This window comes from Myotis lucifugus, unplaced genomic scaffold (assembly GCF_000147115.1).
Source record: "Myotis lucifugus unplaced genomic scaffold, Myoluc2.0 scaffold_23, whole genome shotgun sequence".
NCBI classification, from domain to species: Eukaryota; Metazoa; Chordata; class Mammalia; order Chiroptera; family Vespertilionidae; genus Myotis; species Myotis lucifugus.
Window position 1 is genome coordinate 11,160,881 of NW_005871071.1, and position 24,604 is coordinate 11,185,484.

General features: G+C 40.1%; 1 protein-coding gene across 2 annotated transcripts; it reads left to right on the plus strand.

The window, feature by feature from the left end:
- The first annotated feature begins 8,969 nt into the window (after positions 1–8,969).
- On the plus strand, positions 8,970–24,126 carry GATM (glycine amidinotransferase). Of its 2 annotated transcripts, none has more exons than XM_006086017.2 (9): positions 8,970–9,123; positions 10,570–10,788; positions 16,361–16,556; positions 17,314–17,504; positions 18,420–18,557; positions 18,677–18,841; positions 20,346–20,409; positions 20,862–20,978; positions 23,158–24,126. In XM_006086017.2, the coding sequence occupies exons 1-9, from the start codon at positions 9,055–9,057 to the stop codon at positions 23,268–23,270; spliced, it is 1,272 nt and encodes a 423-aa protein (XP_006086079.1). In that variant the 5' UTR covers positions 8,970–9,054; the 3' UTR covers positions 23,271–24,126. The 2 variants fall into 2 exon arrangements, with proteins under 2 accessions (XP_006086079.1, XP_023607460.1); XM_023751692.1 differs by lacking the exon at positions 23,158–24,126 and adding an exon at positions 21,683–21,835.
- Positions 24,127–24,604: the final 478 nt, after the last annotated feature.

Here is a 24,604-nt window from a genome sequence, read left to right on the forward strand (position 1 = left end):
TATATATATATATATGTATATAATTGATTTCAGAGAGGAAGGGAGAAGGAGAGAGCTAGAAACATTAATGATAAGAGAGGATCATTGATCAGCAGCCTCCTGCACAACCCCTACTGAGGATCTAGTATGCAACCCGGGCATGTGCCCTGACCAGGAATCAAATTGTGACCTCCTGGTTTATAGGTCAACGCTCAACCACTGAGCCATGCTGGCTGGGCAAAATTCACTGTCTTACTAGTAAACAATTATAAATTTAGTTTAACTTCCCATAAATTCAATCAATTGCTATTATCTATTAAACTAAAATTTTTATAAAGGGAAGAGAAGAGATAAATCCCCTTACATAAGAATCTCTATATATAAAAGGCTAATATGCAAACTGTCCCCTTGGGAGTTCAACCAAGAGACCAGGAGTTTGATCGCTTGCTATGACATGCGCTGACCACTAGGGGGCGGCACAGAACATGGCAGGTGACCAGTGGTGGCGATGGGGCACTGAGGGAGCGAGGGAAGGAGGAGGTGGGGAGGCAGGGAGGTGGGGAGCCTGATCAGCCCTGATTGCCAGCCAGGCCTAGGGACCCTACCCGTGCATGAATTTCGTGCACCGGGCCTCTAGTTCTAAATAATATATGAAGATAAACCTTTTCCCCCTTCCAGACTGGTCTTAATGACTCACTTCCAAAAAATAGAGAATGCAAAGGAAAAATATTAACTTTACAAGGGAAAACCTGACAAATACCACCTTAACTAAATGATCAGGGTTAAATTGACATCACCAGTGATACCATGGGGCTGTCACCTACCTCCTAATATAATGCAATGAGAAGGGCACCTCATCTCTCTCATATTCTTTCCCATAACACCCATAACCCCAGTCTAATCACAGGGAGACATAAGACAAAGCCACTTTGAGGGACAACCTACGAAATAACCAACCAACAGTACTCCTCAAAACTATTAGGGTCATGAAAACAAAGACTAAGAAACTGTCAGACCAGAGGAGACCAGAGAAGACATGACAACTAGATGCAATGTGGGACTCTGGAATGGAAGAAGAACATTAGTGGGAAACTGGTGAAATCTGAGTAAGTCTGAAGTTTAGTTAGTAGTAATGCAGAGTATTGTTTCTGAGGAATGTACCATGGCAATTAATATAAGATGATTACATTGAAGGAAATGCAAATTGGGATACAGGAACTCTGTTCTATCTTTGTAACTTTTTTATAAATCTAAAACCTGTAATGGAAAATAAAACAAAACTTCCCACAAACTCATGCAAATGGTTTAAACATATTAAAGTAAGATTTCTCTTGACATATAGATTCCACAAGTTTAGAGGGCAGACTTGTGTGAAGTGCCTACCTATAACATCCGCACTTAACTCTCTTCTTGGGAAACATTTTGCTAAACCTGGAAGTTAAAGGCTTACAGATCTGAATTCCCAGAGCATGAAATCCAGGTCCATTTTCCTAAAGCTCATTAACTCTTGGAAACAGAATTGCACTGAGAAGTCATCTCAGCACTGTGTGATGAGTATCGATGGGTCGTTTGGTCTTTCCGAGCCATAGTTATCCCATCTACAAAGTGAGGTCCCTCTCAGTTCTAAAATTCTATAAATACTCCTTTCTCAAATAATTAAAACATTGTTTTAAGGCGTGGTATCAATTCTGAGGAGAAAATATCAACATTGTGATTAGCTAATTCCACACACACTTACTAAGAGGTGATCACTATGCTAGGTGCTAGTGCCTGCCCTCCTGAGGTCTCAGTCTGGTGAGAGAGATCAGTCTGTATAGAAGCTGCTACAGCCAGGTGACAAGATCCTTAAAAGAGGTGCTAACAAGGTGTGCTGGTGCACAGGGAGGAATTGCTTCCCTCCCTGTGGAGGCCAGGGAAGGCTTTGGACCTAAGAAAGTAGGAAGATCATGAAATGTGACTCTTTGATCTAAACAGTCAGTGAGGAGTCAACCCTATAGTAGTAGTCGTTTATGACAACTGGCTGTACATGAAAATCTGGGATTATTGGATTTCCCCATCTATGAATTAGCTGCTAGGTCAGAAATGTGGTTGCTACAGAGCTGGGCCAGAAAAGCACAGTTGTCTCATTTTGCAGATTCACTCTCTTGGGAATGTGGATATGCATGAAATCTGTCCCTGAGGTGACTTAATTGCTGTCACATGAACAACATGTTAGGAAAGGCCAGGTGTTGGCTGTTATATTCTGTCATTTCTAAATCAAGCCTTCATAAAAAATTCATGCCTCTCTGATCATTCCGTTCCCATCTTATGACTGAATATTGTGGCTTAGGCCTGGCTTTTAAATTCTGAACAGCATGGTAGAAACAGAAAATTTAGGGTTCCTAAGTAAAGTTCAAAATTGGCTCCACCTTTTGACCCTAAGTTTGCAAATTCTGAATAATTCTACTTGGACAGACCTTTCCTTAGTAAGGAGAACGTGACTGGTGATAGTGGTGGGGGTGCCACTTAAATGATTTTGGGGGTGGGGGAGCAGTGAGTGCTTTCTCCTGGAATGTTGACCAAGCCAAGAAGGAATACTCCAGAGGGGTACAGAAAGCTGGCAGATGTTACTTCTCCATTTCCCAGGGCCCAATTAGAGAGGTGCCTTTTGCTGGGAGTGATAATTCTGGAAAATTCCTCACCAGCAACAAGTGGGATAGGCAGCAGTGAAAGAGCAAGCACAGACCTGAGAGGACTGGGCAGAGTGCAGGATACACAGAAGTGCATTCCCACACTAATCTCCCCATCCTGCCAGAGCACGGCATGTGTGGACACGGGGAGCCAGGTGGCTTCGGGAGGTTTTCTCCCAGAACAGTATCTACCGTTCTCTTGGGCAGAGCTGCGAGGGACAACATCTGTAACAATAAGAGAGTTCTTCGTAGGAATACACAGAACTCTTTGCTTCTTTTTAAATTATGTTTCTTTTTCTGATTGTCAATGTAATAATGGCTCATGGAGAAAACTATACAAGTTGCAGAAAAGCAGAAAGAAGAATATAAAGAATTCCCATTATATTTTTATTCCAATAGTCACTATTAAAATTTTAGTGAATTTCTTTCCAGGATTTTATATGCATAGATATTCAATATGGTTGAGAGACTACCATATATATACAATTTTATATTCTGTTCTTAACAGCATGACATAAGAATTGTCCTAAGTTATTAAAATTCTTTGTAAACATTCTTATTAGTGGCTGCATGTTTATCCTTTGATTAAGTTGTTCTAAACTCTAAATTTATTCAGTTAAGAAATATTCAGCCCTAGCCAGTTTGGCTCTATGGATAGAGCATCAGCTGCGGATTCCAGCCAAGGGCACATGCTGGGGTTGCAGGCTCGATCCCCAGTAGGGGGAGTGCGGAAGGCAGCCAACCAATGATTCTCTCTCATCATAGATGTTTCCATCTCTCCCTCTCCCTTCCTCTCTGAAATCAATTATATATATATATATATATATATATATATATATATATATATATATATGGAAATACTCATTAAGAAAAATTTATTTGTTCACATTAAAGCCAAATATTGAATGTGTTGTAATTTCCTTAACCATTCTTTAGTTGTTGGTTATTCAATCATTTTTTATTTCATAACATTTTTGAGGATCTAGGCCAGATGTGAAAATAGGAAGTCAGATTGAAAAAAAGGGTTGAAAAAAATTCTGGGAGAGGAATTTGGGCTGAAGGAATGAGACAAGGAAGAGGGTCCAGTGAGAGCCACCTTCCCACCACTAAGGGATCCGAGGGAGAGTTATTGTACAACCAGAAATTGTTCATGGGCAAAGAAATTTTTGTGGTAATGACATTCTGTAACATAATCATAGTATTTCACTATTACATCATTTCTGGAATTGGCCAATATTCCTTCCTTTCTTCTGGGTGCTGATTAGCTGTGGCCTACCCCGGGCAGCTCTACCAGTTCTAGTGACAGGGTTCGTTTGGGTTAGGAAACAGTGCCAGGCTACTAGTATCTGAGGCACAACTCTTTCTGCAGGGTGAGAGGAGCTATTTTAGCCACTGCTAAAAATCTTGAGGTTGGACTTGAGTGGGAATAAATATGTAGTCTATTTCCAGAACCAATTGGATAGACCCTCTAGAGCAGTGGTTCTCAACCTTCTGCCCCTTTAAATACAGTTCCTCATGTTGTGACCCAACCATAAAACTATTTTCGTTGCTACTTCATAACTGGAATGTTGCTACTGTTATGAATTGTAATGTAAATATCTGATATGCAGGATGGTCTTAGGCGACCCCTGTGAAAGGGTCGTTTGACCGCCAAAGGGGTCGCGACCCACAGGTTGAGAACCGCTGCTCTAGAGCATCCTGCCCCTTCCTGGTGATCTCCCTTCTTTGACTGTAGTGCATGGGGCAACAGCTACACCTATGTCAAAATACCTTCCCTTGCCTCTACAGAGTTCGCAAAGTGTCTAAGCCATTTCTGCGCTTGTTTAGAGGCCTCATACCATGTTTGGTCTTTATCTTCAGCATTCAGCTATGCCTGACCTATGGAAGTTTAATTTGTCAAAGACTCATTACCACACAATCTTATGGGCACGGTGTTATCCTAAGAAGGCAATTATCTGATAAATAGCTCCTGGAAGAAACACTCAGTGATATCTTGAAGGATACTGGGAGCATGTGACACAACATGAAGCTTACAGGAGAGAAGCTAATAGTAGAAGTTGTACTACATATATACCTTGTATTATGCAATAGATTTTTCCCTGAGAATTTATGAGAAAATCAAGAGGTATAGAAATTAAGGGCATACAGGCCTGAGTTTGAATTTGGCTCTGTCAGCTACTTGGCAGCTGTTTAACTGTGGGCAATTTATTTAAGCTAAGACTCAATTTTCTCTTCTACATGAAATTATTGTAAGAATACTTCCTCATAGATGAGTAAATGAGATAACATATATGAAGCTTTTATTTGGCACATGGTAACAACTCAGTAAACAGTAACTGTTATTGTTAGGAAGAGTGGGAGTGACTTTAAAGTTAAAGTCAGCAAATATTAATTGAGCACTAAGGCCAGGGTCATGTGATAGACAACCCCATATACAAAAATACTTTATCTTTTTCTATATGGATTTATTTATATTAAAATGATAACTTTACCTTTTACAAAACAGTAGATTTATTACATTATCTACTAAATTCCAAGCAAGTCTCCTCCAAAAGATAGGAATATTGGTGATAATGTATCTTACAAGACCATTGTTTAATTCTTTAAGAGTAAACTGTATTCACTACTTATTTATCTATTCCAAAAGAGAAATTTCCTCTCAATCATTTAACTCTGAGGTTACATTTCATAATTTTTTTAAAGATAAAGGGTGTTTTTAAACTGAGTCCTATGCAATCTATTTAAAGAAGTATTCTCACTTTGTATTTTTAAACAGCTATTAATTTTGCCTCGAGTCAAAGAAGGATGTTAGTTCCTCTAAATGGGCATCAATTCCTTCCTAAATCAAGGTATTTCAATTTGTACCTCTCCTAAGATTGAGGAGACCCAAAGAAGATGTATAAATGGCCAATAAGCACACGGATAGATGATCAACATCATTAGTCATAAGGGAAATGCAAATTAAAACCACAACATTATACCATGTCCCACCCACTAGAATGGATATAATAAAAATGTTGGTGAGGATGTGGAGAAATTGGAACCCTCACACATTGCTTGTGGGAATGTAAAACTGGTTCAGCTACTTGGGAAGATAGTTTGCCAGTTCCTCAAAGTGTAAATCATGGAGTTACCATACGATTCAACAATTACAATCCTAGGTATATGTCAATGAGAAATGAAAACATACATCCACACAAAAACTAACCTATTGCCAGAAGCCAGGAGTTCACAGTCTATACCATTTCATCTGGTTGCGGGGGCGGGGGGCGGGGACAGGGGGGGAGGCAGCAGGCGGAAGTAAGAGGCTCAGGTGATGGGTACAGATCAGTTGCAATGCAGTGGCTCTGCTCCTCCCTTTGGGGTGGGGCTGGCTGAAGGAGGCCTGACCCACTAGAGAGGGAAGATACCCACTGCCCAGGGGCAGTGGCACTGCCCCAGCTATGCAGGGATCACCTTGTTTGCAATGCAGCTGCAATTGGAACCTTAAGATGTATAGTAGCCCCCCTTACCCATGGTTTTGCTTTCTGGGATTTCAGTTACCTGAGATCAACCATGGTCTGAAAATATTAAAGACTAGAGTTCTTAGGTATCACCATCGACACTTTACAGAGTTGGCCCAATATTAGACAAACAAGCCAGTATGGAATATTTGTACTTGCAATTGATGAGGTCAATATAAAAATTATTACAGATTTTTTTTCAAGGACAAAAAATAAATAGGAAGGAAGAGGGAGTGAGGAAAGTAAACGCTTTGATTTGCGTTTACAGTAGAACTGGCTTGGTGGCTCTACACACATACTTTTCCCTGGATTCTAGGAGACAAGTGTATGTTCCATGGCTATAATAAGTAAATATGTAGCCCTAACCGGTTTGGCTCAGCGGATAGAGCGTCAGCCTGCAGACTCAAGGGTCCCAGGTTTGATTCCGGTCAAGGGCATGTACCTTGGTTGTGGGCACATCCCCAGTAGGGGGCGTGCAAGAGGCAGCTGATCGATGTTTCTAACTATCCCTCTCCCCTCCTCTCTGTAAAAAATCAATAAAATATATTTTAAAAAAAATAAGTAAATATGTAAAACTTAATGATACCCTAGATCAGTGATGGCGAATCTTTTGAGCTTGGCGTGTCAGCATTTTGAAAAACCCTAACTTAACTCTGGTGCCGTGTCACATATAGAAATTTTTTGATATTTGCAACCATAGTAAAACAAAGACATATTTTTGATATTTATTTTACATATTTAAATGCCATTTAACAAAGAAAAATCAACCAAAAAAATGAGTTCGCATGTCACCTCTGACACGCATGTCACAGATTCGCCATCACTGCCCTAGACTCATGATTTCCAGGCAGAGCCAATTCTTACTGCAAAATTAAAAGTGTCTTTAATGAGAGCCACGAGGAATCCTCAGATCTCAGACAGAAATGGTATAAAGCAATGTCAATACCATTTGTTATGTGTTCTTACTGAACTCTGAAATTCCTTAATTGAGGAGCACATCTCTAGTATACTGACAGAATTAGACCTTATTAGTGGCTGCATTTAATTGTTTGGAGAAGACACTTTGTAAATTTTAAGAAATGGTAGGAATTTCCCAAAACTGGTTCCAAGTCAGACAGCAAGTTAGTAGTAGAACTAAGATATGAACCTAGACTGATCCTACTATCTCATTTGGAGGCCTCCTTATTGTTAGGCTAGTAAAATATTACCTCATATTCACATAACTCTAGGTCCACACCAAGTCTGCATGTACAGTCTCTTCTTTCGGCCTCTCAATGACCCTGTGTACTAGGGACAATAAATGCAATTGTTCTCTCTTCCAGGATAAGAAGATTGCAACTCAAGAAGATACATAGTAGTCTATAACAAAGTCAAGATTACCCTAGCCTGACAGAGCATCAGTCCACGGAATGAAAGATCCATGGCTCGATTCAAGTCAAAGGCACGTGCCTCAGTTGCAGGCTTGATCTGTAGGTGGAGAAGGCAACCAATAGATGTGAGGTCTCACATTAATGTTTCTCTGTCTCTGCCTCTCCATTCCACTCTCTCTAAAAATCAGTGGAAAAATATCTCCGGGTGAGGATTAACAACAAAAACAGTCAAGATTAGAACGCAGCTCTCCCTATTCTCTCCACCATGCCATCGTGGTTGGTGCTTTCCATTAATTAACTTTTGAAAACAAGTTTGAGACACCAGAATTAAAAGGACAGTTCAGCTTATTAAAAATAAATAATCATATCCCTAGACGATTTGGATCAGTGGATAGAGCGTTGGCTTGCGGATCAAAGGGCCCCGGGGGTTTGATTCCGGGCAAGAGCACATACCATAGTCACAGGCTCCTCCCGGCCCTGGTCCGGGCTCCTGCAGGGTACAACCAAAAGATGATCGACGTTTCTCTCTTTCTCTGTCTTTCCCTCTCTCTCTAAAAACAAACAAACAAAAATCCTCGGGTGAGGATTAACAAAAAAATAAATGAATGAATAATTATTTTGTATGTAAAAAAAATTAAATATTCAAATCTCTCTGACCCCTCTCCTGCTAGGAACTTAAACGTTAAACTGAGTTCTCTAGTTGTGCACAAATCCACAGCAATTTAGACTTTGCACTGCTAGGGAACTACTTTCCTAACAATTGTATCTTAATCAAATTGGATAAAAAATGTAAACACATGAAATGGAAGGGAAGAAACTGTCTGTACTCCTCCCTTCTGGCCACATTTGTCTCTATTTTCATGATCGAGTTTCTCAAGCCAGGGGCACAGGGCCAAAACTATTTGGAATGGCAAATACCGCAGAACACCTAACAAGCGCAGCCTCCACAGGAGCGGAGCGAACTGAATTCCAGCCTGATTTACGCCCCAGTCTCATCCCCGGTGTTGCCCTAAGCAGCCACCTAAACTCGAGGTGGTTTCGTTCATAGTAATACGAGGTCAGTGCGCACAGATGAATTTAAATGTGTGATTGTACTCACGCGTTGCATACTTAAGTCCATAAATGTAAACTTAAAACAATAAATGTATATACTGAGTTTACTTCCTCTGAAGTCACGTGCTTCTCCCCTTCCCTGTGACACTCGGGGGCCTCCTTGGGGGGACCCAGGCTGGGCTTCTCTGAGCGCAGCACAAGTCAGTCGGAGGCCTGCCTGGCTAAAAAAAAGGCAGGCCCCGGGCACTTGACTCTGCGCCCGGGACAGTCCCTAACCATTCCTAATTCGGGGCGGCCCGGCCACCTGTTCCCGGCAGCCAATGGGCGCGAGGGGGGCGGGGGGTGGGCGCGGCGAGGCTACAAAAGGCGGCGGGCCGCGTGCCCAGGCACCCGCTGCGGGCGCGCTCTCGGGACGGCGGACGGACGGACGCGGCCCAGCGCAGGGACCATTCGGCTGGCGGACCAGGCGGGAGCGGCGCGATGCTGCGGGTGCGGTGTCTGCGCGGCGGGAGCCGCGGCGCCGAGGCGGTGCACTACATCGGGTCTCAGGTGCGTGCACCGACCGCCTCGCTTTGCGCCAGCCAGCATTGCAGACCTGGTCCTTTCTGGTCCCTCTGGGAAGCTCGGCTTCAGGAATCTTTGCTGGCTGCCGGGAGCTTGGCGGGGTCCCCGGCCTGGGGACACGCCCCGAGGGCGCCCTGGGTCTCTGCGCGTCTCCGGCCGCGGTGGCCATCAGCGCAGGGGACGCCGCCCTCCTCAGCCGCATCTCTTTCGCTGCACGGAGCTTGTGGCCCGGAGGGGCTGGGGGTGACAAGAGCACCTTTTAGTAAAAAGGTGCTGTTACTGGGGTTCATTGCCTTCTGTGGGCAAAGAGTTGGGCATGCGTGTGGGGTGGACGGGAGAAGAGGCAGAGCGGGGATTTAGGACGGAGAGGGAGCGGGCAGGCCCACTCCAAGTGTAACATGGATGCTGAGTCGCGAGGAGAAGTTGGAGCGAGTTTGGTCTGTACCCAGAGTTTCTGCCCGGTCCCCGCCCTCCACTTCCTTGGTGTGTGAGCGCGCGCTTACAGACTCTCCCAGCATCTAAAGCCGGGACTATCGAGGCAGTTTGGCTATCCCCAACCCCCACCCCCACCCCAGCAACTGGTTCCAGAACAGCTGTCACGCTCCTTGCTTTGGTCCCCACCCGTCTCCCCTCCTGCCTCCTTGCTAAGGCCTTAAGCGGGCAGGATAGAGATTTGGGGACTTGGGATTTGCCCTGTGGTGAGGGACTCTCCCTGCTCTTGATTTTTAAAGGTCCTGCATTTTCAAAAGGCTTTTTTTTTTCAAGTGCTTAGATCTCCTTTCTAGCTGTTTAAATTTGTGCCTGGGTGAATCCCTGTCTTGGCCATGGACCATCTGTAAAATGGAGTAGGTGGCACTTGGTTATTCTCAAAATTGAAGTGCCGAAGAATGTGAAATGTGTCAGCAATGAAAAAATTTTGGTTTGAAACTGATTATTTTGAAAGATAACGCCCTCTACATATTTTCACTTTGGGGAAAAAAAACATCTAATATTGGTCATCTTTAATACTGAAGAGGAAAGGCGACTCCCTTCCCAGCTGGTCTTGGCAGGGAGACTCGGAGCAGCTTTCGGTGGTTTTCTGGGAAGAGGGTGACCCATCATCTGCAGGCCAGTTGCTTAACTAAAGCTCGACTGCAGAAAACCATTCTGAGATATAAATGGGGCCTATGATCGTTGGGGACAACATCTTCCGAGGTGTTTTAAAGAGTTACGCCAATTAACATAATAGATAAGAAGATAATGTATAAATAAATAGGAAGGTAAAACTCACCTGACACCAGTACCTACCTATAAACTAACATCTTGGTTTACACCCTCTAAAAGGATTCTAAATGTCTCACTGTGTTACCCTGGGTTTTCATCCCACTTCTACTTCCCCTCCCCCCAAGAACCGTACCTGACCAACAATAATCTCTTCTTTGTTCTTGGAAGGTTGGAAGAACCTTAACGGGATGGGTGCAGCGAACTTTCCAGAGCACCCAGGCAGCTACGGCTTCCTCCAGGAATTCCTGTGCAGCTGAGGACAAAGCCACCGATCCTCTGCCCAAGGACTGCCCGGTTTCTTCTTACAACGAATGGGACCCCTTGGAGGAAGTGATAGTGGGCAGAGCAGAAAACGCCTGTGTTCCACCATTCACCGTGGAGGTGAAGGTAAAGCAAGGGTGTTCACATGTCTGAGGTGGGGGCACTCCTCACCTTCTGCAGTCTGGCTTCGCTCCCGCACTCCTCTAATTGCTTTCTCTTATTCCAGAGTCCCAAATCCAGGGTTGATTTTGAGTTCTCTTAACTGGCACCTCTGCAGTATTTGACACTATTCACACAGAATTCTGTGGAGTCTGAGAGATGCCTTTCTGGGGATGTTAGTTCTTTAACTATTCCTCACATCTTCTTTCCCTGGCTATAGGGCTGGGGCTGGCCCTCTTCTCTTAGCTGTTCTCACAGCTTCAGATCCTACCTCCACTCGGGCCCAAATTTCTCTCCTGAACTCTGTCCAGATGAGCATGTTCCACTAACTCCTTACTGGTTGTTGCCACAGGACCTCAAACGTGGCACATCTTGAATTCAACTGCCAGTCACTCTGCTAAACAGGACGCTTCTTCACTTTTTCCTTTCAGTTTTTGGCGTTCCTCTTTACCCAAGCTAAAACACCAAAGAATCATCTTTGATTCCTATTTCGGTCACATCCTCCGCGTTCATTCTCCAAGATCTAACAAGCCTTTTGTCAAAGTGAACTTTGCCTCCAATCCTCTGCCGCTGCCTTTGGTCAGGTTGTCATCTACTGCCTGGACTATTGCAGTTAACTCCTTACTGGTCTCCCCTGTTCACTCTTCTCTCCCAACCACCTTCCAGCTTCTATCAGAGCGATTTTTTAAAAACCAAAATTCAATCATGTTACTCATCACTGCTGTATTTTCTACCTCTTTGCTTAGGATGAAGTCCTCGTGGTATTCAAAATCCTTCACAGTTTGGCTCTTGTCTGCATTTCCAGGACTCCCCATTTCACTCACTGACTCATCTTAGGGATGTGTTAGTATGGCAGGTTAGCAGATGTGCATTCCTACTGGATCTCTCTCACCTGTAATATTCCACCCTGGTTTTCAACAGACTTTAAAAGATAACCATATACGCAGCCAAACCAGACTACTCACTAGTCCCCAAACAAGCCTCATGCCTTTTCTCACACCTAGGTCTCTTCCACCCTTCTTCCAGCACCCCTCTTACCATGACTAGCTCCCATGGCACCTACCACAGAGTCTTACAGAATTTCCCTGTAACGAGTAATATCTCTCTTTTTAAAAACTCCTAGTGTTCTTCATCTGTACTATTCTATGGCCAGGGCCTCCGTGGTTTGGTGTTCAGGTTGTATACTGCATAAGGGTCCCATAGCTGAGGGAGTGCCATCAATATTGTAGACACAGCCTACCCTTCCATTAATCATGTGTTACAAATATATCTTCAATGTACTTAAATTCCTCCTGAATGTTGACATTTGTATTTGTAATGTGGATTGAGGAAATAAGTTCTTTTAAATCCTTGTCATCATCATCAGAAATGTTGCCTACATTGTACCAGGGCTCCAGAGGTATGAGCAGAAAATAACTTAGCATTTGGAGAGATATTATGTTCATATAGAAACGAAGACTAATACTAAGTATCTTATGCCAACCAACTGAGAAGACAGTTGAACTGAAGTTACAGGAGAGCTAAGGAAAAAGCAATGACGAGGTGCAGAATAGTTGGCAGGTCTTCTAGAAGAAAAATGATTCTTGAGTTAGACCTTGAAGACAGAGTAAGAAAAGTAACAAACTTCTAATTGTTCTGAAACTTATCTTTGGTTCTGATTTTGAAGAACAGATTAATTTCTATGTCATCCACATGTCTTAATTTTTTTTATCCTCACCTGAGGACAGTTTCCAATGAATTTTAGAGAGAAGGGAAGGGAGGGAGAGAGAGAGAGCCATCAATGTGACGGAGAAATATTGATTGGTTGCCTCCGGCATGTGTCCGGAACTGGGCCGGGGATTGAACCAGAAACCAAAGCATGTGCCCTGACCAGGAATTGAACCCTTGGCCTTTCCATGTATAGAACGATGCTCCTACCAACCAGGGCCACATGCTTTAAAAGGCATGATCTTTTTAAAATCCTTTCTTGCAAAGATGTCCCATCCCCTAATCATTTTATTTTTATTTTAAAATATATTTTATTGATTTTTTACAGAAAGGAAGGGAGAGGGATAGAGAGTTAGAAACATCAATCAGCTGCCTCCTGCACACCCCCTACTTGGGGATGTGCCCGCAACCAAGATACATGCCCTTGACCGGAATCGAACCTGGGACCCTTCAGTCCACAGGCTGATGCTCCATCCACCGAGCCAAACCAGTTAGGGCCCTAATCATTTTAATTAGGTGAAGTTAAATTTCAGTTTCAGGCAATAGTTTATCCTTCTACTTGTCTTAAAAATTATTGACTTTCATACTGTGTGATATTATGTAATCAGAATTCTCAGACATTATTTTTAGTTTTATGTTCCTTGACTTATAACTTTGGACTTTGTAATTTCATGGGATGTGGGAAGTGAACCAGGCTGAAATCAGGAGACTGGGATTGAATTAGGTATTTGATAAAGATTGATAACTAGTCTCAGTTAATCAGCGGTTTTACCTTGTGCAAAATTCCACAAATTTCTGGGCCTCTGTAAAATCAAGGTATTAAGAAGTTTGATATCTACCTAACACAATTAAATATGAAGGTAAAAGGTTACATGTTAAGTATTTTAAAGGACAAAACCATAACTCATTGTAGTTGTATGGATCCAATTTGCTAATTACATTATGAAAGTACATTGGAGGTATAATAGTTGTAGATATTAGTAGCATTAGCAGTATTGATTTCATTTATTTGTCTGGATATTTATGCTTTATGCCACATACTAAAAACTAGGTATTGAGGGAGAAGAAAGCAAATCTAAGACATGCATGACCCCTGGGAGCAAGGCCTTACCATCTTCTAGTTGGAAGAAAATGATACCGATGTATTAATTAGTTGTGGGAACAATGAAAGATAAAACAATGTAGTAAATTATTTATATGCAATTACAGCACAAAATATGTGGGAAGATGTAAGTGCTAGCTAAACTTTATGTTCTCAGAAAACACAATTTTTAAAACCTATATGGCTTTTTAATTCTGCAAAATATAATTAATACTTTCCATCAAATATGTGCTTTTTGTTTTGCTTTTATTTTTTATAAAGCCTTTGATAAAAGACCTTTTATGAAGTATAAAATCTATAAAAGTTAATGTAATATGTTTGTAGCTGGATAAATAAGAAATTTCTATTGAGGTTTCCTAGCCTTCCAAAGACTGTATTTAAAATCGATTTGGCAATCCCTGCTGAAATATTTTAGGCTCTGAAAAACTATAAAGGTTCTAGGAATACAGCCACATCTCTACAACATTATTAAAAACAGTGTTTTAGTGTGTGTTTTTTATCTTGCAGACACTTGGTAAATGATTGATAACTCTTTTAGCAGGGTTATAAAGGAAGTGTAAATGGTTCCAACTATCTCCTGGAAAATATAATGTACCCTGATCATTTGGACTTTGTCCAACCTTAGTCAGAGTATGAGCTATACAAGTCACACTTGTTCAAATAACTTGTTTCTCCCGGGGAAGTTGACTTTATATTTGTTTAGGCAAGCTTTGCCCTGCACAAATAGTCACATAGGCTACTTTGGAATGTGCCTGGCAAGACTACATGGCTGTGCACCTGCCATGACCCAGTGTTACATTTTCAAAGGCTTCTTGTGCCGAAGTGGATTATAAGAGATGTGCCTGGCATGAGAAGGAAGAAGTGGTGAATGGATGGAGTACCAGAATGTGTCTGAGAGGAATATAAAGAGTCATTATTATCCTCTCCTTCTGGTTGCTGCTGCAGGACTTCCTAGGCGTAGACAACAGTGGAGTGCTTTTGTTTTGTTTTTTAAAAGAGTGGATTGGTCCTAAAAAATACATAGATACATGGAACAGACTGGCGGGTGCCAGAAGGGAGGGGGTAGGGGTAACTGGGTAAAGAAGGTGAAAGGATTAGCTAAAAAACATGCATACACCATGAACAGGGACAATAGTGTGGTGAAGACCAAAGGAGGGGGAAGAGGGAGTAGGTGAAAGTGGGCTATGGGGGGAGGGAGGGCGCGGGGAATGAGGGGCATCTGCAATAGTGTCAACATTAAAAAATTTTAATGAAGCCCTAACTGGTTTGGCTCAGTGGATAGTGCGTCGGCCTGCGGACTGAAGGGTCCCAGGTTCGATTCCGGTCAAGGGCATGTACCTTGGTTGCGGGCATATCCCCAGTGGGGGGTTGCAGGAGGCAGCTGATCAATGTTTCTAACTCTCTATCCCTCTTCCTTCCTCTCTGTAAAAAATCAATGAAATATATTTTTAAAAAATTTTTTAATGAAAAAAGAAGTACTCAAATTTTTAATACTGATAACATTTTTCTGGGGCTAGATATTGAGTCTATTGTTTACCTATAGACCTTCAAAAGTAAAGCAATTAATACTTTAGACAGGGGTTGGTAAACTTTTCTATGTAGGACCAAATGAATATTTCAGCCTTTGCAGACCATAGGTCTCTGTTGCGCAAGTCCCCACGCTCAGCTCTGCCACTGTAGTGCAAAACAACCATAGACAATGCGTAAAGGAATGTGTGTTCGTTCCCATAACACTTTATGTACAAAAACAGGCAGAGGGCAGATTTAACCCATGGATTTTAGTTTGCCAATCCCTGTTTTAAAGCTTACTGACATTCTTCATGTTTGCTAAAGACCTGTTAGATTCCTAATCCTTCTCCAGCAGGTTCAGCTCCAGCCTAACTGATGGGAACCTAGATACTGAACTAAGAAGAGGCAGGTCTGCTTCCATATGTTTGATATTTGTTAGGCTGAGGTAAAGATGGGAGTATAGCCAAAAATCTGGAAAAGACACCGTCTTTGACATTAAAGAGTTAGACATTTAGACAAACTATATTTCCTTACTCAGTTTTCCCTTCTTGAAAGCACTTACCACTATCTGAAATTGTCTGATCTGTGATGGCAACCTTCTTAACTGACATGATCAGGACTGGTAATTGGTCACTTATTCAATGATATATGGACATATTTTTTAAATACTGGCTTTAAACACTTTATAAAACTAAAATATATAAATGTACATTGCTTTGCCAACCTTTTGGTGAAGGTCAAAGGCTTTTTCTTATCTTTGGATCTTCTGATTGCAATTCTGCTTCATCTATTTTGATAGGTTACATTCATATGCATCACCTATATTTCTCAATGTATTTCTTTAAATTAACTGAAAACTTAGCCACATGCAAAACAATCTCAATGAAGAATCCTCTAGATTTTTATACTTTTGAAATAATTTTACTATTGTATCTACCCTAATTTAACAGTAATTTTTAGCAAATTGATTGGGCCTTTTTAAAAGCATTCAACTGTTTTCCATTCAGTTGTCTCTTAAACATCAAGGGGATTTAGACTTCTTCATTCAACAAATATTGAATGTCTTCCCAGAGAAGCACTGTGTCCATGCTGGGGTCCAACACTGGATGAGATGTGGTCTTAAGTCTCAATTCTGTTAAGCTATACAAATTATGGTTCACCACCTATAAATCTATCGTGAGTCATATTTTTCTTCTGTATTTCACTTTCTTCTGCTTCTAGGCCAACACATATGAAAAGTACTGGCCATTTTACCAGAAGCATGGAGGCCATTATTTTCCCAAAGATCATTTGAAAAAGGCTGTTGCTGAAATTGAAGAAATGTGCAATATTTTAAAAATGGAAGGAGTGACAGTGAGGAGGCCTGACCCCATTGACTGGTCCTTAAAGTATAAAACTCCTGATTTTGAGTCTACGGGTAAGTGATGTTAGATCCCTAAATTGCTAGTGTCTTAATTTTTAATTTCTTTCTTAATGTGTAAGGAGAAAACTCTGATCATTTCTCAGAGGTTCCTTTGTTTTAATAATTCTTCAAAACTGTAAGGCTTACTTAGGAACAGTTTGGTTCTTTTTGATATGATTAAGTTGTATACATTCAAAATTCATTGTAAATCTGGGATCTCCTTGAAAGAATCCACTTTTCTCAACTTTATGATAATTTTCTTACATAAGAAGAGTGGATTCTATTTAATTTTCCTCAAGAACCGAAGTTAAGAGAGGAACAGAAACACCCCCCGCCCCCCGCTTTTTTAATTGACACCACTACAAGATTGTTCTTGTGCCTGAGTTCAGTCTAATTCACAGTTCTAGAAGCTATCCTGTCCCAACTTTTATCTTATCATACTGATATTCCCTGAAGAATTCTGTTTCTGTGTAGCAAGAAAAAAGCTTTCAAACGGTGGAAACTTGGGGTTCAAGACCATTTTGAACAAGAATCTTACTGCTTCACTTTTTTCTTTGTTTTGGTTTGGCTTCAGGATCCTCACACAGAATTCATGTTAACAATCTAGTATCTATCATTCCATATTTTTTTCATTTGCACATAATTATATACATTCACACATACAGATTTTCTGTAAATTTTTTTTTACCGAAAAATGGTATCATATTATATAGACTTCTCTGTCTTGGCAATTAGCATTACTAAGGCTATTGTGGAACTTTCGGTCCGATAGGTTTATATGGTGCGATGCCTCGGGACATCTTGATGGTTGTGGGCAATGAGATTATTGAGGCTCCCATGGCATGGCGAGCTCGATTCTTTGAGTACCGTGCATACCGATCAATTATCAAAGACTACTTCCACCGAGGCGCCAAGTGGACAACAGCTCCTAAGCCCACAATGGCTGATGAGCTTTATGACCAGGTAAGTCCCAAATTATAGGTGTGCTTATTAGTAACTTTTCTAAATGATCCACAGTGAGATGGAGATTCTCTGATACCTTGTATTTGTTATGCATTTTATGATGAAAATAAGAGTAAATGATATTGTGATAATAATAGTTGTAATGGCTAATACTTATTTGGTGCTTACTATGTGTCAGGTCTTGAACTAAGGACTTTATTTACGTCCTCAGTCCTTTTTATACTTCACAACCACCCCATGAGGAAATAGTATCATTCCATTACAGGGAGCAGCAAAATTTGCCTGAAGGCACGCAAAATTTGCCTGAGTCATCGGTGGAGAGAGAAAAGTCACTACACTCCATTCTGTTCTAGGAAAAGAATTTGGTCTACAGGCCAAATTCACATAAAAGGGAGTATATGCCCCTTATTAGATAATGTACTATTTGATCATTTATAGAAAGAATAAAAAAAAAAAACTTTTTCCAGGGGTTTAAAGACAGAAATAAATAATAAATTCATTCTACCACACCCAATCAAATTTGGCTGGGAAACATGACATCTCATTTTATGGCAGGAGTTAGGCTCAGGACCAAATTCCTTTTCTAAAAGAACAGAATGACTTCATCCTGTTGACAGTCAATATTGTAGGTAGGTACATAAATCAATTATGGGTCACGGAATATTTTCAGAAACATTACTGCCTCTGTACCACTTGCTTCTAAGAATCAGGAAAATGCTGTCATGCCATTTTTTGTTGTTAGTTATTTTTTTTATTTTTTTGGTTTGGTTAGCATGTGCCTACATCTTACATGTTTTAGGGTAATAGTATGTTGGGAAATGATGGTGATAAATGAATTGTCTTAATAAAAAATGTCCTATAAATAGTTTTCTCATGAACCAATGCATTGTGTGTGTTCATTCTTGTTCCAATTAGGATTACCCCATCCATTCTGTAGAAGACAGACACAAGTTGGCTGCTCAGGGAAAATTTGTAACGACTGAATTTGAGCCATGCTTTGATGCTGCTGACTTTATTCGAGCTGGAAGAGATATTTTTGCACAGAGAAGCCAGGTTGATAAAGGATGCCTCTGAAATTCCACACATTTTGTTATTGTCTTTTTTTATTTCCAAATTCAAGTATTTCCATCCTATTTTTAGTTTCCTGATTTATGTCTTCCTTTTGTTTTCAGGTTACAAACTACCTGGGCATTGAATGGATGCGTAGGCATCTTGCTCCACACTACAAAGTGCATATCATCTCCTTTAAAGATCCTAATCCAATGCATATTGATGCCACCTTCAATATCATTGGACCTGGTCTTGTGCTTTCCAACCCGGACCGACCGTGTCACCAGGTAAGGAAGTTGTTAGGACTCTGGAAAAGCAATAGAGTCTAGCAATAGAAGTCATTGCCACTTTTATTTTAAGCACTTCCATGAATCCTAATGGTTTTAAATGACAAATTCAGCAATATTCAACATTGTTATAATTGAAATTAGATTGCTTGTTATATTTACTACAAGATGTCCAACACTCAGACATATACAGTGTAGTGTCATCAGACTTTGGCTGTGCTGTGAGAGCCTCAAGCTTGTGCACATATGTATGTGTCTTTTTTTAAACAAAGTAGTATTACAATAGCTCCCTTTCATCCACGGGGATACATTCCAAGACCCCCTGTGGATGCCTAAAACCATGGATAGTACTGAACCCTATATATATACTATATTTTCCCTATACATATATATACCTATAGTAGTTTAATTTATATAATAGGCACAGAAAGAAATCAACAATAAAACTAATAATAAAATAGAACAATGATAACAGTATACTGTAACCAAAGTTATGTGAATGTGGTCTCTTTCTCTCTCAAAATACCTGGAGTTTTCCATTTAATATTTTCAGACCATAGTTGACCTCAGGTAACTGAAATCCCAGAAAGCAAAACCATGGGTAAGGTTCCAATTGCAGCTGCACTGCAAACAAGATGATCCCTGCATATCTGGGGCAGTGCCACTGCCCCTGGGCAGTGGGTATCTTCCTTCTCTAGTGGGTCAGGCCTCCTTCAGCCAGCCCCATCCCAGGGGGAGGAGCAGAGCCGCTGCATTACAACTGATCTGTCCCCATCACCTGAGCCTCTTACTTCCGCCTGTTGCCCTCTACTTCCAATTGGGTGGTTGGTGAGTGATTTTGTTATTTGCTAGGCTTTAGTACATGTTTTTAAAATCACTATTTTGCCATGTCACTCTTCATTTTTATCCCATAAATTTAGACAAAATGACCAAGATTAGTTACTCATTTCAATATAATTCATTGCTATACTACTAGTAAGTGGGTAAGTGAACATAGGGACAGCTGAGTTATAATAAATAGGTCACTAAGGATAATTAGGGTGCTTAAGGAGTACAACCCTAACATTTGTATTTATACCCTGGTCATAGATACAAAGTGATGCACTATGAAGTGGATGGACTATGGGATTGACAGTCACATTTTTGTTTTCTTATAACTAAATAGAAAATAATTTCATTTTCTTTCAAGAGAATTTCTCAAAAAAAAGTGTCTTTGGCATTTTAAAATTTCTGAACCCGAGAAAAGCACAAGAATATTTTTTAAAGCTTTAACATTTCTGTTATTTTTAAACTTTAATCTGGTAATCTGGGGATTTTATGTATAATTTAAATTAGGATTCAGAGAAAATCATCCAAAGTCTTGAAAATTTAATTTCTTTATGTTGACAATTGAGAAGATAGCTTCTCAAAAATAATTATTAATCACAAAGGCTACTAGAGACCAAGAATGATAAGAATAGTATATATAGATGAAAGCCTCTTTGGTTTTTTTTTGGTCTTGCAGATTGATCTTTTCAAGAAAGCAGGATGGACCATAGTTACTCCTCCAATACCAGTCATTCCAGATGGTATGTTTACTTTTATGTACTCACAGACTAAAATGATTACTTCAGTGACCAAGAATCTTTCACCTATAGATAGCAGCCCAAATTTTTAGAAATTCAGAGAAAACATTTCCCCAGTAAGGAGTGAACTGGCGCTTAGAACTACGGAGACTAAAACAAAGCTGCACTTGTGTTTACCCTCCCCTTCCACAGAAAATGGGAGTGAAAAGATGGGGAAAATCAGTATAAAATAACGTCTCATAAAGAAATGACTTCGTAAATAAAACAAAGTGAAATCCACATGTGTAATGAGTATAAATTGATTTATAACATTTATAAATTGCCTTAAGATAAAAATTTTGTAGGGAAAGTGAACTCTGAAAATTGAACTGTCACTTTAATGTTTTTCACTTTCAAATCCTTGATTTAAGTAGAAATGATTGCAGACACAATTTAAAAGTTGTTGCTATTTTTAGATCACCCACTCTGGATGTCATCCAAATGGCTTTCCATGAATGTCTTAATGCTAGATGAAAAACGTGTTATGGTGGATGCCAATGAAGTCCCAATTCAAAAGATGTTTGAAAAGCTGGGTATGTACAATATATGAAGCATGTTGTCATATATGAAGAACTGAAGAAATGACAAGCTAGATTTGATGTATGCTTTATCTAATTCCTTTTCTGTTCCGTTTCGAGGTACCAAGTTGTTATTTTGTAGGTGGACAATATTTTTGTTTTCAACAACATAACCTCAAAAGGTTGGAGATGCATCCCAGGCCCCTCAGTCTCCCCCCTAGCAATAAGTGTACCCATCTTCTATGACTTACCTAACCTCCTGGGGCCCATGTGTGGAGAACTGCCCCTTTGTAGTTGAGCATATACATTATTCAGCCCTTCCCCAAACAAGAAATTGTTGAGGGTACTTTAAAATAATTTAATGTCATTACATACTATAAATGACATAAGGGTACTGACACATAAGTGACTTATATGTATGATAAGCACAGTGAACAAAGTAATGAAATGCAATAGAGGATGTCAGTAAATCATCTTTGAACTAAAAAGCAAAACTGATTTTTATTTAGGTAGGAGTTTGCTTATCCTAATATTCAAAATATGGACCAGGTATTCTAATACTATGGAGGAGAGTGTTGAAAGAAGGGATTTTCATATAGCTGTTATATAGAGCACAGAAGTATGTGTGTTGATCACTAACATACTTGACATATCTTGAGTGTTAAATAAAGCCAGGTAGTTCACTTGTTGTAATTGAGTCATGTTTTGATTTATTTCAGGTGCACTACCCCGAAAAAATTTTTGACACTTTTAACACATCTCTCCTTAATGTAATCTATAATAATAAAAGTGTAATATGCTAATTAGACCAGATGTCCTTCTGGACAACCTTCCAGACAAAACCAGGGCTTCGAGGAAAGCCCAGGTTCCGGGTGCCTGCGGCAGCTGGAGGAAAGCCTGGTCCTGGGTGCCTACTGGCAGCCGGGGGAAGGAAGTCCTACTCTTACACGAATTTCGTGCATTGGGCCTCTAATGTCAGTATAAAAAGAATTGGCCTATCAGAGTCAAATTGAGCCCAATCTAATGATTTAACCCCTAATCCAACCCCCCCCCCCTTTCATTAAGTAACCCAATTGCTTGGGTTCAGTTTCTTTATCCATTAAGACTTTATTAATTCTCAACTTAAAATATTATCAAGTACCAAAGATCTGATTTACAATGTGTTGTGTTTTTTTTTGGTAATAAAGTCTTTTTAGACACAGGGAACTTGTTAAGCAAACCTTTTCAAGTAATTGAATTTTCTCCAATTCAGGATTAATATGGATCTAGAAATCTGAGTAAGATAGCTACAGCTATCAGGAAACATATGCTTGTATTTGAAAGCTCACCCCTTATCCCAAGCCTCCTCCTTACCTCTGCCCTACCTACTCTTACTCTTCAAAGCCCTGCTCAGTCTCACTTTCTCAGGTAAGTCTTTCCGATGGCTCCTGCTGCCTTCCCCTGCCTGACCAAACCAATGGAACCTTTAGTGACTCTGCAGCTGATTTTTCCCCCTCAAAATAATGGGTTCTTGAGGGAGGAGAACAGATTTTCTTTTTAAAGCCCCATTATGCCAACCACAACAGATTCTTCCTAAATACCACCGGTTGATTTGGCACATCATGGCCTTGTCAATACAAATAGTGCCAGATTAAACTAATTAATTGTCTCAGTACCTTTGGTACCGGTATGACCATACAACCGGATATTAAAATATGAGTTCTGTTTCAATGTTTCCTTAAGGTGGCCTGGCATAAAATCAATCATATCAGATAAACTTTGCTTGTATGTAAGTAAAGTCAACTTTTCAGGTTGGGTAAATTATACTTTTCCTACTCAGTTGACCTGGTAAAATTAGAAGCAGTCTGGCAAAATAGTTACAGCATAATTCTAAAGGCCTGGAAATGTTAGTGCTTGATTGTTTTTTGAACATTTGACAGACATATCTGCTCATCCTACCTATTGTCTTGTGAATAGTCAGTGGCACAAAATAGAGTTCAGAATCTTTGCTGACTTTTTGGTGACTGTTTTATATAAGCAGTGGAACAGATCAGATAAAATATAATTGGTGAAAATAAAATTGAAAGACTCCCCTGGGTTGGGGTAGACTTGAGGATCGGAACTGTAGGCTTCCTGCCCTCTTTAGGCTTACTTCCTACAGGAGAATCTTCATGTGAATCCATCTAACTGGCCACGTCTCTCTCGTTCAATGCAGGTATCAGCACCATTAAGGTTAACATTCGTAGTGCCAATTCCCTGGGAGGAGGCTTCCACTGCTGGACCTGCGATGTCCGGCGCCGAGGCACCCTACAGTCCTACTTTGACTGACCACACTGATGGGGCTTGTGGCGTAGGGACAAGGTTCATTTTCCTGCTTTAAGAAGAGCATGAACTATAGTGCTTTAAACAATCATATCCTTAACAGGGGTCTCAAGCCTTCATTTTCTTTGTTACGAGGAAAATAACTTGTGCTATGTCTTACTTTCTGCTCCTAAATTTATTTGCTATTTGGCTTCAAGCATATAGTAACTTGGCCACTAATATTTAACCATCTACCTCTGTTTTTAATTTTCTTTCCAAAAGGCAGCTTGAAGTGTTAGTCCTAATCTTCACTTTTTTTTTTTTTTTTTACTTTTTGTTACACTTGTGAATGATCGTATCACTTCTTTTTTCTTAATGAAAGATTTAGAATATTCACAAATCTTAAGTAGAACCAGATAATTGTCTCTTTTTCTAATGAATTTTGGTAATTTTTATTTGTTAAAAAAAATAACCTAGACTGTACAAACATTTAAGTAAATTTTCCATGAATGTTTTTAATATTCTCATCTCAACAGTGGTGATGTTTGCTACTAAAAACCTTTCCATACAACTTACCTCATTTCAAGTGATTTATTTTCATCTCTTTTTCTTCTCTGATTATAATTTTATAGAAATATTTAGTGCAGTAGGATATAACTACCAGTTCCCATCTCTAAATTTTGATATTCAGCATCGAATGGATATATTACACCTTTTGGTAATCTAAGATTTGTTTACAGATGTGCAAATTATTTAAAGTGCAGACTTTAAAGACATTAAAAACTAACAGAGGTAAAACCTACATGTGATATGAAGTAATTTTAATGTTGAATACTGTATGTGTATTTTTATTCTAATAAAGTTTTGTGTTACAGAAAATGGATTTTATTAGAGTTTGGTGTCAATCTAATTATTTTGAGCGAATTACAGGATGTAACTCTTGGGAAAGAATTCTAATGCTCTGATATAATCAATATAGTCGTCTCTAGTAGATAAAAATTTAAGCCTAATTCTTGTATTCAGAAATGTTTAGCAGAGCCCAATTTTGTTTATTAATTTACTCATTCAAAAATATCTGAATGTCTTCTGAATATAAGGGACTCATCCTAGGCCCAAGGGAAAAAAAAAAGAGTCTCTGTTCAAGATGCTAAATGTTTTGACTAATGAAAAACCTGGGGGGCGGGAGATAGGTTTCAACCATGCCCTGGCCAACACTTTTGCTCCTGTGTATCCTGCTGTCTTTTTCGTCCACCACAGAAACGCCTATCAGTCCTACACCTGGACTGACTCCTGCTTTAAAAAAATCTATATGATCGTGTGGATTGGGGCACACTTGGGGTATACATTCCCCGGCCAAAATA